Source organism: Microtus oregoni, unplaced genomic scaffold, assembly GCF_018167655.1.
Source record: "Microtus oregoni isolate MIOR12 unplaced genomic scaffold, Mior012 000025F_ref0000491, whole genome shotgun sequence".
Taxonomy (NCBI): Eukaryota; Metazoa; Chordata; class Mammalia; order Rodentia; family Cricetidae; genus Microtus; species Microtus oregoni.
Window position 1 is genome coordinate 34640598 of NW_024543084.1, and position 18347 is coordinate 34658944.

Here is an 18347-nt window from a genome sequence, read left to right on the forward strand (position 1 = left end):
ATATATATATATGTATACATATAGTTTGTTCCTACACTTTATGTCAACTAAAATTTTATGTACATGATTTTAAGTGAGGATGTAGTAAAGAATCCACTGAAATGGCCAGCCTATGAGCTGTGGAGGGAGCTTTTTATTTGGATAAGAGAGAACAGCTGGCGGTGTTACACGCCTTCAATCCCAGCTCTCAGGAGGCAAAGGCAGGTGGATCTCTGTGTTTGAGGCCAGCCTGGTTGACAGAGCAAGTTCCAGTGAAAAACACTAGAGGGGGAGAGAGAGAGAGAGAGAGAGAGAGAGAGAGAGAGAGAGAGAGAGAGAGAGGAGGGAGCTTCTAATACACACCAGAAAAAGTTTCGGCCTGTGTTCTGCTTGTTCTGCTGAGCTTTGTCTAAATGAACCTTTAGGAGCTGACTGCCATGCATTCACACGGAGTATCCACCGTTTCACTTGGGAAGAACAAGTCCCCAAGGATGGTGTCATGTACAGCTGCCAGGGTGCAGCTTTTGGTGCTTTTGCTTATTTTTTTGTACAGCTTTTCTGAGTTGGCTTGGGCAGAATCTTCTTTGAGCAGTGAAGACTGCATGCTTGCCACTAAACTTTTTCTCTAATTCATGAACCATCCGGACTTGGTTTTTCTGGAAAGATTTCTTCTGAGAAACTGGTGCTAAAATAAGGATTGCTTTCTGACCATCACCAGCTTCAGTTTCCTTGGCTGTGGTGGGTGATACTGAGTTTCCAAGCTGTGCCTTGAGATCTGAGTTCATCTCCAGCTCAAGCAGTGCATGAGAGATGCTAGACTCGAAATCATGTCTTCTTGTCGTCATCAGGCTTCCTAGTCTTGGTGCTTGAGGTGATCCTGGCCTTCTCCTGAAAGGAGGAAAGTACCCCTGGTCATATGGGTCGTGGGCTGCATTGTCAGGCCATTGACAGGCACAGGCCGAATATTCCACCACATCCCTAATGAGGGCACAGAGCCTCGGAGGTCCATCCTCCTAAACTACAAAGAACAAGAAATTGTGTTAATAAAATTCTAAGATGTTTATATTGTAAATCTAAAAAAATATATTATTTCTTTTGTAATGTTGGGGATCAAAGTCAACAGAACCTTATAAGCTAGGTAAGTACTTTTTTACTCAGGTATTGTTCCAGACACTGAGATTACTTTTTTATTTTTATTTTTTGGTGCTTGCTTCAAATCTTGCATCTTACACAAACTAAAATAGGACTCTACTCCTGATCCATATATCCACCCAAAACCTGAATGTTTTTTAACTTAATTTGTTCATCAGCTTGTATGATCACATTTGAAGTTTATGAAGGGAAATTATAATGATGAGCCACTTATTAATGGGATGAGTTCTGAGAAGTGCATCATTCGGCAGTTTTTTTTTGTGTGTGTGTGTGTGTGTGTGTGTGTGTGTGTGTGACTTTTTAATGAGACCTCTTGTTTGTTCCCAGCTGCTCAGCCCCAAAATAATCACACAGAAACCATATTATTTGCAATACTGTTTGGCCAATAGCTTAAGCATATTTCTGGCTAACTCATCTTAAATTAACCCATCTCCATTAATCTATGTATTGCCACGAGGCTGTGGTCTACCGGGTAAAGTTCCGGCATCTCCTGTGGGGCTATATGGCTTCTCACTGACTCTGCCCTTCTTCCTCCCAGCATTCAGTTTTCCCCACCTAGCTCTGTTCTACTCTATCAGGCCAAGCCTATTTCTTTATTAACCAATGGTATTCACAGCATGCGGAGGAGAATCCCACATCATGTGACCATCATAGAATGCACTTCACAAACCTTGGTGAAAGAACTTTGTGTATGTCTAGGCTCTATAACACTGCTGGATGTTCTTTTGTTGACTGCAACGGGGTTTCATCCTGTGGATCGTGACCCCTTTGGGGTTTGAATGACCCTTTTATTGGGATCGTTTAAGACCTTTGGAAAAGAAAGATATTTATATTACAATTCATAACAGTGGCAAAATTGCAGTAATAAAGTAACAACGAAAATAATTTTCTGGTTGGGGTTTGCCACAGTTTGAGGTATTGTATTAAAGGGTGTCAGATTTAGGAAGGTGGAAAACCACTGTTATATGGTATGAATGATAGAGGTGAAATTCGTGAGCCAGTAATTTCATCAAAGTAGAGGTGACATTGAAAAATAGACTACATGGAATGATTTTTTTTTGTCCAGATTTCTTTAGATAGTCTGTAGTGTCCTGGAACTTGCTCAATAGACCAGGATGGCCTCAAACTCAGATATGCCTGCCTCTACTAAGTGCTGGGATTAAAGGCTCGTGTCACCACTGACCACCAGAATGGTTTCTTAGAGCTTTAATATAAACGGCTAACTTTTATATTAATTTTATTACTCCTACTCTCTTCTGTGTTGACTAATTACCAAACTTTTAAAGCCGAAGACAATACAATACTATGTATATGTATATTAGTTGTGTGAGCAGTTGTTCTACCATACGCATGTTAATTTATTTATAAAATTTCTTTTTATAACATATTGGCTTTTTAAAAAAGGAACTTTTCTTGTTCCATAGGATCTACCTCAGACCCTGGAAGTAGAACCAGTTCTGAATTATTTTATACCTTAAGTGGGTCATCTGTTGACTCACAACAACAATCCAAATCCAAAAATTCATTGTATATTGATGAAGGTAATCTATAATTTTAGTCCTCTTTATAATGGTACCCTCTGTTTAATATGTAAGGGGAAATGACTTTTTCATCAATATTTGTTAATTTTGGAAACAGTGAATAGATCATAGCTAATATGACAATATTGCTGAACTAAAATATTAAACATAGTTTCAACTACACTGTTATTAGGGTTGAGGATACATTTGAAATATGTTAGTAGTCTGGGTTTTGTTTTGCTTTGTTTTTTTTACCCATGACAGGTTTCTCTGTATAAAAAGTCCTTGCTGTCCTAGAACTTGCTCTGTTGAGTAGACTGGCCTCGAACTCACAGAGACTCACCTGCTTCTGGTTCCTGAGTGTTGAGATTAAAAGTGTACACCACTATGCCCAGCAGTTTGTTCTTATCTCTTAATACACCTTCTTAGGATCAACTGTTTCTAGAAATGAAGTGACTCATTTAAAGCCTTGCCTATCTTCCTTTCTTTAAAACACACTACCTTTCCTTGTTTCCTAGATATCATTCTCCTTTCATGTATTTATTTCCTTCATCTGTGCAAGTTAATTACCTGGAAATCCTTCTAGTTCCTCCAGTTCAATGGTCTGGCTGACTGCTCTTCACCTCTTAAACTGAAACCTTTTCTCCCGCTGTACTCACTCACTCTCTTAGGTTAGGTTAAGTGTCCCTGAAGTGGTTTTGGTTATTTGCCTGTATTTTCTATAAGTTCTTAGTGCTTCTACAGTGCTTTGTATTCAGTAGATTCAGTAAACTAAATGAAAATATAGTGTTCTAAGTCTCTAGGATGACTGCTTATGACATGGATTCAGTTATAAGCTAAAACACACAGTACAATCTACAGTTGCATACTACAGGTTACATATATACTCACACAGAAAGTGACCTGAGTGGGTATTTGCCACATCTGATTCTCACACTGAGTGTTGTTTTGTGAGCATAGGCAGCATGACCTGCCTCTCTCAAGAATTCATTCATCATGGGCCGGAGAGATGGCTCAGAGATTAAGAGCACTGACTGTTCTTCCAGAGGTTATTTAGAATTATTATTTAATTTTTATATCTCTTTATACTAATTTCTAATTTAATCACATTATGGGAAAGAAAATAATCCATGTGATACTGACTAGTCTTAGCTACCAATGCCAGATTACTGAGACAGGAATCTGTGGAGGTCGAGAAGAGGAGCAAAAACATTATTCAGAGCCAATGAGTTTACAGTGCTTTCAAGCAGACTTGCAAAGGGATCATGTGATCAGTTAGACTAGAACTTTGTATTGTTTTTAGAAGATGCAGTCATATTTAATGTTCTTGAACAGCCTTTTCTAATTAAGGACAATTTTTCATAGTTGCAGAAGACCCTGCAAAGTCACTTTTACAGAGCTGTCTCCAGACTTTGGACATTCATCACCTCCACCACAACCTCCTTCCATGAACTCCTTATCCAGCAAGAACAGATTGCACTCTCTACCGTTCAGCCTGACCAAGATGCCCAATACTAACGGCAGCATTGCTCACAGCCCACTGTCATTGTCAGTGCAGTGTGTGATGGGCGAGCTGAACAGCTTGCCTGTCCAGAAGAGTCCACCTTTGCCCATCTCTTCTGGTAATGCATACGGCCTAGAGGTGGGCTCACTGGCTGAAGTGAAAAAGAATCCCCCGTTCTATGGGGTTATCCGTTGGATTGGCCAGCCGCCTGGGCTCAGTGACGTGCTAGCTGGGCTGAAACTGGTAATTTGTTTTGGCTTGAAATCTACAACTTTTCTTCATGGGTTTTAAAACTACGTTTTCCTCTATTAGATAATTTCTTGGGAAGTTATTTTTTCTCAAAAAAAATTCAGTAGTAGAGGAAATATAGTATTGCTTACCTTCACCCTTTGCCATTGCTAAGGCTTCTCACTCACTTATTCCTCATGTTTGTTTGTGATCAAGGAATAGATTGATTTTTAGGCTAGAACATGTAGTCTCCACATACAAACAGAATGCAGCAAAGAAAGCAGTTCAGTGACCAGTTCTCCTTCTTATTCTTTAGCCTCCTCCCATTGCAGTCAGTTCAGGGATGTGACTGACTTTAAAATTAATCATGTTTGGAGTCTTTGGGAGAGGGGAAGGTTTTATTTTTGGCTCTAAAAAAAGTATATTGTGTGATATTTCATAACCAGGAGGGAGAATTTGAATAAATTTAGCTATTGCCTAAATATAGTTTTTAACTTTTTTTCACTTGTCTTCTTGCTGTTGAGGAACTAGGTAATTTATCTACTCCTGCCCCTTGATTTTAATACTTTTGAAATGGCTCAGGGAAACTCAGTAAACCAAGGAAGTTCTAAGCATGTATTTTGAAAGGAAATGCATCAAATACTTCCCGGAGGGCTAAAGAATTATTTTCTTAAACCACCAGCTGAGGGCCAAAGCACCAGTTAGTCAGTCCCTTTTCCTTCTTGCTGATCTGTTCAGAAAAGATTTGAAAGAGAAATTCAGAAAAAGTGAAAACTCCATAGCTCTTCCCGGTGTAACACATACCAAAACCTTTCTTTTTCAGGAGGATGAATGTGCGGGCTGTACAGATGGCACGTTCAGGGGCACGCGCTATTTCACCTGCGACGTGAAGAAGGCTCTGTTTGTGAAATTGAAGAGCTGCAGACCGGACTCTAGGTTTGAGTTTCTGGAGCCTGTTTATAATCAGATTGAAAGGTGTAATTCTTTAGGTAATTGGATACTTTTAATTTATTTACCCATCTGGAATGACTGTTTCTTGCTACATTTTAGCATCTGAGGGTGACAGTGTTTAAATGTTTTATTTACTTGCCAGTGTTCATGAAGTTTCGAAGTTGGTAAAGATTCTTACTTGGTGCATAAGAGAGTTGTCCTAAGAGGAGATATGTTGAAAGAAGAGTTAGGAAAAGTGTTTAGGGTCTAAAGACTGAAAGGTGGTGTTTTTTCTTCTCTTTTATTGATTATAGACATTAAATTTTTGGCAGTGTGGGTGGTAGAAATGAAAATGTGGTCCCTTTAGCAATAACTTCCCCCTCCACATCTTTTTAAGTACCTCATTTCGGATGTCCTTATGAAGAAATCTGATACAGTCTGGGGATGCAGTTGGCTTGACAGATGGAGGACAATTCTTCTCATTGTCACTAGCTTGCTGATGCTGGCCTTTCCCTTAACAATACTGAGAGTCAAGCAGGGGGAAATAGGGAAAACATCTTTATGAAAAACATTTTTCTTAATGTTGAAGAGTATTTTGGAAACTTGTTTTCTTTTTATACTTGAAAATGAAACATTTTGGACAAGTAACAAAATATTCTTTGACAGATGCTTAATTGACTTAATTTTCTAAACTCTATATGACAGGAATGATGTTGAAAGTGAATAATTGAATTTTTATAAGTCCAGATAAATATCAGTAAACTAAAGTAAAAAAATGCAGAAGATGCCAAAATATACTTTAAATGATATATATGTACATGCATATGAATATATACTGTCATGATTTAAAAGATTATTTTTATTTTTTATCTTTTCAGTATTTGGAGGCTACTTAAGTGAAGTAGTAGAAGAAAATACTCCACCAAAGACGGAAAAAGAAGGTTTAGAGATAATGATTGGAAAGAAGAAAGGCATCCAGGGCTATTACAATTCTTGTTACTTGGACTCAACTTTATTCAGGTAAGTTCCTATTTTCTGCAGTAAGTGTAAATAGTGCTGTGTGGGGGAGAGGGGAGACAGGTATGTGTGTGTGTGTATATGGAAGAAGGTGCCAGTTGCCTTTGAGTAGAGAAACTGACAGAGTTAGGAAAGATCATGAGATTTGGTCCTTAGTGACTAAAGAATTTCATATCCTATTCCTAGATCCAAAGCACTAATATAAAAATACTGCAGTGAATAATGAGTGAACAGATACTCTGAGGACATCTGCCTCCAGTGTAGATGATGGCACGTGTGCCAAGTAACCTGCAGCAAGCTATTGGCATTGCGTGCTGCGTGGGTTCTGGAATCTCGAGATGATCATAAAAATTCTTAATATTAAAAATTACTTTCCATGGGATCACTGTTGCCCTCCTTTGTGTAGTTTTCCCTAAAGTGGATCAAGTTGAACAGCAAGGATCATTAGGCTATGAAGATTGCATCTATAGCCGTAAGGGTTGTGCACTGCCAGTGAAGTGGATCTGCCACTCGGTAGGCTGTGCCACAAGAGTTAGGAAGTTAGTGTGGAAGTTAGAATTTTAAAGGAGAGAGCACAATAAAGGTGGGTCTTGTCGTTGCTGGGATACTTTTGATTAAACAAACAAGCAAGCATTACTATAATATTCCTTAGATTTGCTGATAAAAATTTATTTTAACTAAATTTATTTTCTTTGATACCAGCAAATTTTTATTGCTAATCACTCACAAGTTATTATAAGGAAATGCCTATCTGATGATAATGAAATGAAGTTGTCCTGACTAGTCTGATCTGGTCTTGACCAGTCTCTGACTTTCTCCCTATGTTGTCTGTGTGTGTGTGACCGATTTCTAGGCCTCTCTTGGTTTATGTAAACAAGCTTCTTTCATAATGTTCTCTGGCGTGTTTTCAACCTTCACGTGTATGGTGCAGTCTTGGTGTTTCTGGTCCGGATCTGCAGGGTCTCTGGGTACTGAGCACAGGGCCTGTGTGGTCTGTCCATGAGTTCTTAGGCCAGTGGTTCCCTACACTTTATCCCTTTGCCTCTTCCTACTCCTTTAAGAATCTTTCTCAAATTTTATTCTTTTTATAACATGAGGAAAATATTCTTTTATTTTGCAGCTTATTTGCTTTTAGTTCTGTCCTGGATACTGTGTTGCTCAGACCCAAGGAAAAGAATGATGTGGAGTATTATAGTGAGACCCAGGAGCTACTGAGGACAGCAATAGTCAATCCTCTGAGAATGTAAGTAGAAGACATGTGTTTTGTCTTTAGTTGGTGTTCTGTGTACTGTTTTCTTGTATAGTAATTAATTTATGCTCTGTACTCATGTAGTAAAAAAAAAAGAAGTTAGTTCTCATGAAATACTGACTTTTTAAAACCTTTGTTTTTTGTCCTCTGTTTATGTGTGTTTTAGTCTGGGCAGTGCATTCTGTAAAATGATGGGACTCATTTGGAGTCATGCACTACAAATTTATCCCTTTGCCTCTTTGTCTAGTACATGACATTGCACTAGAAACAAGTGAGGTATATTAAAGTGACATGGTGTTTTGTTTATTTAAAAGAATTTCTTTAGGTCTTCTTTTACTCCTTTACTAAGGTAGTTGTAAATGTGCAGAAGACCATGTAAGAAGACTTTGATACATGATGCTGATGTGTGATGACTTCACAAGGCGTTTATGTGATGAAGAGTTAGATTATCCAGTGATCAGGAAACAGATAGCTCAGGGACATAGAGAACAAACTATGCAATTTAAAGTCCAACTGTGATCAATTTAAACTTTGTGGTACACTTTTCTTAACAGTGAAAATAAAAATTAACGTAATATATTTAAAAATAACAAAATATGAAACTATAAGGAGTATTCCAAACGACGTACTGTGTCACATAGCTAAGAAAGTAAATTAAAAGTGAAACAAATTTCTCTAGATACTTGTTTGCCTTACTTTTCTAATCATCTTATCCTTTAATTATGTGCTTTGATTTTAATATTAATTATTTTGTCTTACACAAATTTTAAACTCTCAGATTTTTCTTTCCCTATGTAAATGACACTAGAACAGCACAGGTCAAATCTTAACTACAAGGCATATTATCACAACCTTCCTTCTTTTTAAAATACTGTCAATCCATCAGTAAACGTTTTTTGCATACGATTGCCCAACTAGTCCAGAATCATAGTTATTCTAATTTTGTCACCACTCTATAGAAAACACTTGTTGCATGGCCTATGAGACCAAGGTGTGTCTTGTCAGGCATGGTGGGATATACCTGTAATCCCAGCACTTGATAGCTCAAGAGGCTAAGGCAAGATCAGTAGTTCAGAAATTTGAGATATATTTCTTGTGTCTGCAAATGTCATATCTGTTGTTTGGACAGAGGTTTCGCATTATGTAATGGAAGCACCCACAGGTAGAGATCCTGTTTTGTTTATTTGGTTTTTTGTTGTTGTTAGGTTTCTTTAATCTCCTTTTGTATTTTTGGTGCCCTACATATAGCATTACACAAGTGGTAGGTGTTTAGTGTTTGCTGACTGCAAAGAGCTACCAAGTAGGTGGATGGTCGCTCTAAAAAGCGGGTACACAGTATGATTAGCTGTCTCTGACTTGTTCTTGTAAGCCCATGGTCTCCTATAGTCAAACAAAGAGAATGTCATAATTATGTTGACTGTTTGATTTCAGACTTTAGATTTTTAGTATCTCATCAGTTCCCTTTTCCATGTCTCTTATCCTGTGTAATAGAAGGGCTCTCTCAAATTTGGATATCCTATTTTATAAAATAAGTATTTTAATATAATAAGCAAATGCCATTTAAAAATTGCTTCACCCAGGCTTCATAAAAAGTTCAGAATTGTATTAGTACATGGTAGTTATTTTTAAGGTGTTTAATAGTATCTGGAAACAATTCTGATTCTCAGACTTTCACTTTTCAAACTTCTGTAAGAAGCCTACAGTTGTTTCTTAAAAATAAATGCCTTGTCTCTTGTTTTTTTTAACATGTTACAATTGTATGAAAAGTACTTGATTATTAAGATGTGCCATATGACTCACTGTGCCAGTGTCAGTTAATTCACTTTTATCAACAGATATGGATATGTGTGTGCCACAAAAACTATGAAACTGAGGAAAATACTTGAAAAAGTTCCTGCTGCATCAGGATTTACATCTGAAGAAAAAGGTGACCCTTTTAATTTATAATATATGCATTGAAAATAACTTGAAAGTTTATCATCTAGTAATATGCTAAATTATTTCCTGAAATATACCAATTTAGTTTAGAGGATTAAATTTAAGTTAGATTCATTTGAGAGGGCTAGGAGTATACTCAGTGGTGGAGTATGTAAGAGGCCTTGGGTTTGATTCCCAGCACTGCAAAAATATGAAAAGTTTCTTTTCTATGTGACATGCATATTTCTCCTGATTTTGTGATTCTTCTGAAGTGATGTGATGTGGAAGAAGTCTTTAAGAGGCCAGCCGGCTGGCTCTACAGAAGATGACCAAGTAAAGAGCTGTCCTTGTCCCCAGCAGGGCTGTTCGGAGCTGCTTCTCTTCCTGTGATAGGGAGAGTCCCCAGCACTCAGTTTCTCACTGTGCTCCCTGTTGAAAGGGGCTGTGGAGCAGTTGGCCGGCACTTCTGTCTGCTCACAACTGAAGAATTTGCTCAGATTCAACTCCTGAATTAGTTTGTTAACAGTATACTATAACCAGCTGTGGCATTTATACACATGGCTATTACTAAAATAGAAGAAAAAATAGGGCATATACCAGGTATATTCTACTGAACCTCCCAAAAGACATAAAAATGATTTCACTGTGTGTGAATGAGTATATTCTGTTAAATAGGGCATCATGACAACAAATGGAAAAGTAATGTTTTATTATAAGTTTTCCCTTGTCAGGAGAACCTGAAATAACTAAACTTTTAATTAATATGTCTCTCTTAAAGAATAGAATGGTTTTTAAATTTTCTCTGTGATTCACTTGGGTTTTTTTGTTTTGTTTTGTTTTGCTTTGTTTTCTCCTAGATCCTGAAGAATTTCTAAATATCCTGTTTCATGATATTTTAAGGGTTGAGCCATTGTTAAAAATAAGGTAGGTCTCAAGCTGTCTAGAAGCATTTCAGAAGCAGACCTTCTTTTACACTGCCATTGCCCAGTAGCTAAATGTTGCTAGCATAGATGTGGGTTTCACTAGCTGCTGTCCTCTCTCTGAGCTACACTTAACTTCCAGGGCACAAGTGAACTGTCCTTTTAATTAGCCCTAGTGACAGATGTGCCCACAATTTAATTACTTATGAAATTGCATGTTAATATTTTTGAAAGTTCAGTTAGTGAACTTTTAAAAGGAATCTTATTCTAACTGAATTTAAAAAAAGAAAAAAAAAAACAGTGAGAGCATTGTTTTTGGCTTCCCATAACTTACAGTTAGCCTTAAGTTAGTTCTTTCATTCTCAGTTTAGATCTTCCTTCTCCCCATGTTGAAAGAATACCTGAGTTTACTGTGATACAGTTCTTAGTGAGATGTTTGAAATGTCTGCGCTTCCCAGGTCATTTGAATGGTGGGCCCCTCTTGATTTCAGTCTTGGTTTCTCTGGTGGAAATTTTAGGAGTGTGCTGCCTACTTTCTTAAGAACCCACACTGATGAGTTCTCTTTCCTCTTGTGTCTAAGCAATGCAGTTTGAACCAGGGTTAAACTGATTGTAGGAGCAAGGAAAGTATCACAGTTAAAGTTTGGTTCTCTTCAGAAATCTCTAACTAGTGAACTGGCATGATGCATAAGCATGGGGTGTACATACTTATTAGCAAGTCCAAGTTGGTAATCGCTTTCTATGTACCTAGAAAATCCAGAGAATTATCTACAAAGATTTAAGAAAAGAATTTATTATAGTCTAGCCATGTAAAAATTAATCATGGAAAATCAACAACATTTTTTTATTCCTTCAAGCATATAGAAAAAGGAATATTTTATGTTTTAGGAAAGAAAAATAAGCAATCATTGTTTTCAAAGATAGAGTTAAAAAAAGATTTACACTGAGCTACAAGGCAGATTTGATTAATTAGTGAGAAAGAGTAAATAATTAAATATGTGAATTTTTTGGTTTGTTTTATTCTTTTAATGATTTTTACATTCCAACTACAGTTTCCCCTCCTTCCTCTCTTCCTAGTCCTTCCCTCCCACCTTCTCCCTCTCCCCCCATCCTCTCCTCCTTCATTTCTATTCAGAAGAGGGCAGGCCTCCCATGGATATAAAGCAAACATGGATATAAAGCAAACATGAGGCTCAGAGTGTGAGGTACAGTCCATCTTGGTGCAGTTGTAGTGGGACTGTACCTCAGCCGGTGTCCCTGCTTCTGCAAGGGAAGCAGATGGAGATGAATGCAGGTGCTCAGCTCACTTTCTCCTTCTCATTCTGGGGCCCAAACTTGTGAAATTCTGCTGCCCATATTTAGAGTGGATCTTCTCACCTCAACCCAATCAGAAAACTTTTTTACAGTTATGTTTAGAGGTTTATCTCATAGATGATTCCAGATCCTGTCAAGCTAACAATATTAACATCACCAGACCACTTATTGTCAACTTGATACCCAAATATATCATTTAAAAATACATTTAATTTTATTTTTAATTGTGTGTATGAATTCAGTGCCAACAGAGGCCAGAAGAGGATGTCAGATTTCCTTAAGCTGGAGTTACAGGCAGTTGCAAACTACCTGTTTTGGGTTCTGGGGACTGAGCTTTGGTCCTCTGTAAGGGCAGTGTGCTGTCTTAACCTCTTGATAGCTGAGACATTTCCTACCACTTTTGGTTATGAGCCTTAGTTTTTATTTTTTTAATGGCTGAACTCTCTCTCTCTCTCTCTTAGGCCCCAAGTTTTTTGAGACAGGATTTCTTTGTGTAACAGTCTTGGCTACTAGCTGTCCTGGAATTCACTTTGTAAACCAGACTGACTTCAAACTCCGCTTGCCTCTGTCTCCTGAGTGCTCAAATTAAGTGCATGCTTCACCACACCTGACTTAAACATATGATTTTAAAGCTATTACTTTCTACTCTTTGTCCCGATAGGTTCTTGGTCATCTTTAATGCAGAATACATTCATTCTAACTTCAGAAGTTTCCATAATTTTTAATGTTCCAACACTGTTCAAAAATAGTCTTTTTAACCATGAGTTCCTGAAAAACCAATAAACAAGTTTTGTACTTCCAGCTTACAGTGGCACAGGGTTGGTTCTCATCCCAAAAGGAAGGAGTTGGGGGCAGAGCAAGCAAAGAAAGGCCAGAGCAAAGCAAGAGTCACAAGCATCAAGGCAGGGCGACCCCGGCTCCTTGTGGCTGGGCAGTGACGTCACAAGCTGCACACACTCATCATGGAGCTGCCGGATTTTGGAATGAGTATAGGACCTCAGGACTCACCTATTATGGTCCAAACCACACCAATCCATGAATGTTTTTATATTCATGTTTGTAAAATGTCAATATCCACTTTTTAAAATTTACCAAATTTGTATTCTTGTGCCCTTGGATTGTCCCTGGTGGAAAATACAACCCAACTAGCATGGCTTGGTGCAGTTTCACAACTTGGTTATGATTCTGTAGGTTTCCAAACTTCTAAAACACTAGCCATGGGGTTATTTAATTATTTTTATCATTTTCTAAAATTTTCATAAACCCCATATTGTATATTGCGTATGTTTCCCCTGTACCTCCATCCCTCTGTCCCTTTCCATGTCTCCCTCCTCATAGTTCCTTTGTTCCTTAGGCAGCATCACGTCTACTTTCATGTCATATACAAATTAATGCTTTTTGTCTCTCTGTAGACGATCGAGGAACCATAAATGAGAGAAAACATACATTGTTTCTCTTTATGGGACTGATTTAATTTGTTTAGTATGTTTATTTCCAGTTAATCCATTTTTTATGACTGAAGACTTTATTCTTTACGGTTAAAAGGACTCCCCTGTGCATATGATTTGAGGAGTGATTTTTGTTGTTTTGTTTTTCGTTTTAGGTTTGGTTTGCTTTTTTGAGACAGGTTTCTCTATATAGTCCTGACTGTCCTGAAACTTGCTTTGTAGACCAGGCTGGCCTCAAACTTACAGAGATCCACCTGCCTCTTTCTCCTGAGTGCTGGGATTAAAAGTGTGCACCACCATGCCTGGCCCTGGAAGTGAGGTTTGAGTGGCTGTTGTTCCTCCCAGTTTTCTGCTACAGTGTTAGGACACTATGTATCTCTTCCTCCATTAACTAGCTGCCATGCCTCCTCCTGGCCATCCTTGATTTTTCTGGGTGTGATTTTTTTTTACCTCCATTATTTTTGTTTTCTCTTCTATGCTATTTTTAACTATGAATTTTTTCTATGATTTTTTTCTATGACTTTTTCTATGATTTTTTGTAGTCATCAACAACCAATTAAAATGTTATTCTAGAATAACTGCTAGTTTCTTGAATTATAATCTGTTCTTATTAGCTTTGAGTTCTCAAGAGTGCTGTAGCTAGTTACCAGATTTTATGTTTTGTAAATTCAGGACATAATTTGCTTGGGGCAGCTGAAGATCACAATAGGCTGCTGCCTGAATCACAGAAGTTTTGTGATTAAAAACTGCTGACAGTTTTTTTTTTCTAAAACTCTTGAAATCTAGACATACATTTAAATAATCTGATTCTAAACCCAGACACTTGGCTAAAAAAGATAAGCGGTAAGCTGAAAGATGAAAAACAATTTTCTCAGTAGAGTTAGTTTTAATGGTTACTAGTAAGCTGGTAAGGGAAGGGAGATGTTGGACCCTCATGTTTCACTGTGACCATTTACCTGGTGTTTGTCAAGTTGGTGGGTGAGCATCTAAAGAGCTGCTGGTAGCTGAAAGCCTAGAGGATAGTTGTTAGGGTTCCTGGGAGTCACACCTTGCCCTGCTTTGACTTGCTAGGAAAGTATCCCTCCCTCCCTCCCTCTCTCCCTCCCTCTCTCCCTCTCTCTCTCCCTCTCCTCTCTCCCTCCTCCCTCCCAGGGCTTTTATTTTAGGAAGTAAAGAAGTTTGATTTAGAAGGTCTAAGAGTCTGTCACTGAGGCATTGTAGCATTTGTTCTAGTCAGTAAAAGCAGTGCTCACAACTGTCTGTAACTTCAGTTCCTGGTGACCTGACATCCGTGGTAAAACACCAGTGTACATAAAATAAAAATTAATTTTTTTAAAGTAGCTGCTACCTTCTAGATTTGGAGGGAGAAGAACTGATTATTGTTCATATAGTGTTTCTTGTCTGGAATATTATTCTACATTTTTCTTGTGATGGCAAGAGAACTTTCGAATAATTTATAAAGAAGGCAGAAGAACTAATTTATGAGGTCTTCTGCATAAGCACATTTAACTATCTCATCCGAATCATTGTCTTTCACCTGGTGTGTGGACAATCCAAAGCTGGACACGAGCATTATGATGCTGTGTCCTCAGGTCTGTCAGACGCTTCATACTCGATTCAGGCATTTGGTAAGTGGCTTATATGCAATTCTTCCTGTGTGCTCCCAGATCAGCAGGTCAGAAAGTCCAAGACTGCGACTTCTATCAGATCTTTGTGGAAAAAAATGAGAAAGTTGGAGTTCCTACAATTCAACAGTTACTAGAATGGTCTTTTATCGACAGCAACCTGAAATTTGCAGAGGTTAGTGATTCTAACTGGACTTGTACTGCTACTTTATTTTGTTTCTTAACAATGCTAGATATTAAACTCAGGCCTTTTGTACACACTACCCCAAGTGCTGCCCCACTGAACCACACCTAGCTGTCACTGTGCTTTAACCAAGAATAGTTTGAAGAAAGAGTTAAGAAGACACTTTTTTTTAAAAAAAAAAAAAAGGTATTCTAACTTTGTTCTTTTTAAAGATAGCCGCTTAGCTTAAGATGGAATGTTTTGGATTTAGGTTGCAAAGGGAACAAAAGCTAATTTTTAAGTTAAAGTAGCTTAATGCAAAGATATGTGTGCATACATGTTTGTTTTCAGTTGTCATTTTTCCCATGCATAGTATCTAAACATGTCAAAGGTAATGTTATTTTTTTCTCCCTCTGCTAAGAGATAAAATACCAATAAATTCTTGTGTATGGGTTTGCTAATGAATGCAATAGAAACGTCTCTTTGACTGTCAGAATGTGTGATCTCTGCAGTGCATGCCGTGGTCTGTTTTATCATGTTCGTCTCCGGGGAAGTCTGGAAAATCTGTAGCTTATTGCTGCTCTGCATCCACACTGCACATTCACAAGTGGGCTCTGCTTCATGGGCCAACAGCCCTGCTGAAACCACTACTGGGTTTCATAGGGAAACTCGTTAGTACAGGGGTTAGGACTCAAGGCTTTGGACATGCTAAGTAAGCGCTATATTGAGCTAAGTCCCCAGCTCCTTAGGACTTTGGTTTCTAAAACTATGTGTCTTTTTTTTAGGCACCATCATGCTTGATTATTCAGATGCCTCGGTTTGGAAAAGACTTCAAAATGTTCGAAAAAATTTTCCCTTCTCTAGAATTAAATATAACGGATTTGCTTGAAGACAGTAAGTATATAGTCCTTTCTTTGAGTTTTGTTTTGTTTTGTTTTAGAAATAGTTGGCCTGGACTTTTCATTAGTTATGGATATAGTACTTCTGACAGGTAATTCAGTATTTGAAGAGCTTAGACATACTAACTCAATAATTTGACTGCTAGAATTTATTCTAAAAAAAAAGAGGTAAAAATAAATCATTTAAATGCAAATTTACTTACTATCTGACAAGAAATTAGAGACAAGAAATGTTAATAAGAGGGAAGTGGTTAACTGGATCATATGTCTAAACAATAGAACTATGTGAAAACAGTGTGTGGTAGTTATAGTGGAAGGGAAAGCATCGAGAGGCTAGATGAGAGAAGCTTGAGATACACGTGTACCTGGGTGCACATACTTAAATAAATATTCAGACGTAAAAGTGTTACAGAACGTTCATAATGGCAGTGATTTTTACTTACTGACTTAAGATCATATGTGCTATTAGTCTTCAATACTTATTTTATATCTTTGAACATTTCATGACCAGAAGAACAATTCTAGAATAGGTTAACAAAAATGGTTATATGGAAAAAAAAGTCCTTAAAAATACTTCAGATACAAAAAAAATCCAAATGAAATTTTAAGAGGGTCAGAGAGGACTAGGCCTTTCTTCTCCCCAACCCCCAAGCATTCTTGTTTTCAAAGTATAGCTTTTATTTTTAAGGACAGAATGTCGTTTTTAAAAAGGCTTCTTCCTTCCCTCTGCGTAGCTCCCAGGGAGTGTCGCATCTGTGGAGGACTTGCGATGTTTGAGTGTAGAGATTGCTATGAAGACCCCGACATCACAGCGGGGAAGATCAAGCAGTTCTGTAAGACCTGCTGCACTCAGGTAATCCACACTCACTGCACCAGTCAGAGTCAAAGGGCATTTTAAACATTCACAGTAAATGTTATTGCTCATGTCTCTTCTGCCGGTGTGTGTGTGTGTGTGTGTGTAGAACTTGGCTGGGCTGGTCAATGAAAGTGATTAGAGTCTGCCCTTGAAACATGGCATTTAGCTCACTTGTGGTATTTTCTTCATGGTCCATTTTAGGTTCACCTCCATCCGAAGAGAATGAATCATACCTATCACCCAGTATCACTTCCCAAAGACTTGCCTGACTGGGACTGGAGACACGGCTGCATCCCCTGCCAGAAGATGGAGTTATTTGCTGTTCTCTGCATAGAAACGAGCCACTATGTTGCTTTTGTGAAGTATGGGAAGGATGATTCAGCCTGGCTCTTCTTTGACAGCATGGCTGATCGAGATGGTATTTAAAACTCGTCTTTTGGAGGGAGATGCTTCCTAGTGAGAGCACGTGTTTGTGGTAATAGGGTATTTTGTGAGCAGATTCTTGAAAGGATACCACAGTGGGAAGGACTTCAATCTTCAAAGGGTATTACTAATTCTGCTCCTCAAACTAAGGAGCAATAATGTTGTGCCATCTTGGTCCTTACGTGGATTTGTTAAAGAATCCTAGCCATAATCCCAGACTTGGGAAGTAGAGGATTGTGAATCAGAGGTCAGTTTGTATTGCATAGTGAGAACCTGTTTCAATTTGTCCAACCTCAAAAGAAAACAAAGATCCTAAAATTTATTTAGAGCTGATTTTACCATCTTCTTCCTTGCATTTTTATATACAGTAGAGTAGCCATTTATTGAGGACAGAAATGCCAAACTCTGTGGGAATACTTAGGTCATGGAAATCATGCCTGTTTTTCTATTGTCTAAGCTAACGTTAAAGGTGGTGAAGGTTGCATGGTTTGAATTTACCTCAGTCTTCCTGATCTCATGCGTTTTATTTCAGGAAGAAACCTTTTCTCATTGAGATGTTTTTAGGAAGCTTAGTCATTACTTAGTACACACTTGAGTGACAGGGGTCTTGGTAGTAAGGTACTTGTCACAGTACCTGTCCATACCCCATTTACTCTACAGCTCTTCTTCCAAGCCCTAGTTCCCCAGGTCTTCAGGTGTGACACTTTAATAACCAGAGGCACCGAGTGACGGCTTCTTGACCAGAGGCCCAAGCTGTAGACCAACAGTTCTTCATTTCTGCATAGCTCTGATGCCTGATGGCACAGCCCACCCCTGTGTGTGCTTCACTCAGCATTAGCAGCATAACTTTTGGGAACACATCTGGGAGAGCAAATCTGATCATCAGAGCACGTGCGCGTTCTGATGATTAGTATCTAAAACAGCCGTGCTAGAGGTATGCAAGTATGTTCTTAAAACATAGGGAAACAGTAGCGCTCACAATTGGCTTCTTGTGGAAAAGTGTCAGACTGTTAGTGTCTGGGAAGGACAGAAAAGTCTGAGGGGCCTAGAGCAGCAGCCTGCAAATCGGGACTGCAGCTTTTCCTAAGTGCATGTCCTTTTACCAGGTTTTTTTTTTTTTCACTTTTCTCTGCTTGAGCCCTCTCAGAAGCCAATAAAAGGAGACCGTAATTCTAGAAACTGAAAGTCAAACAAAGTTTTGTT

The 18347-nt window shown here is 38.2% G+C and overlaps 1 protein-coding gene and 1 long non-coding RNA gene across 2 annotated transcripts in view; one reads left to right on the forward strand and one right to left on the reverse strand.

Annotated features, from left to right (window-relative positions):
- LOC121462853 (ubiquitin carboxyl-terminal hydrolase CYLD-like) overlaps positions 1 to 18347 on the forward strand; it is a 75571-nt gene that overhangs the window by 55908 nt on the left and 1316 nt on the right. The window contains 11 exon segments of the mRNA XM_041674816.1: positions 4017 to 4042; positions 4045 to 4398; positions 5207 to 5372; positions 6192 to 6333; positions 7451 to 7573; positions 9415 to 9506; positions 10354 to 10420; positions 14846 to 14978; positions 15752 to 15860; positions 16600 to 16718; positions 16923 to 17139. Coding sequence (XP_041530750.1) covers positions 4017 to 4042; positions 4045 to 4398; positions 5207 to 5372; positions 6192 to 6333; positions 7451 to 7573; positions 9415 to 9506; positions 10354 to 10420; positions 14846 to 14978; positions 15752 to 15860; positions 16600 to 16718; positions 16923 to 17139 — 1548 coding nt within the window.
- Positions 5177 to 14878, reverse strand: LOC121462855. Its single transcript, XR_005976374.1, has 3 exons — positions 14716 to 14878; positions 5714 to 5836; positions 5177 to 5336 (listed from the first exon to the last, which is right to left on the reverse strand). It is a non-coding gene; the product is annotated as an uncharacterized LOC121462855 (long non-coding RNA).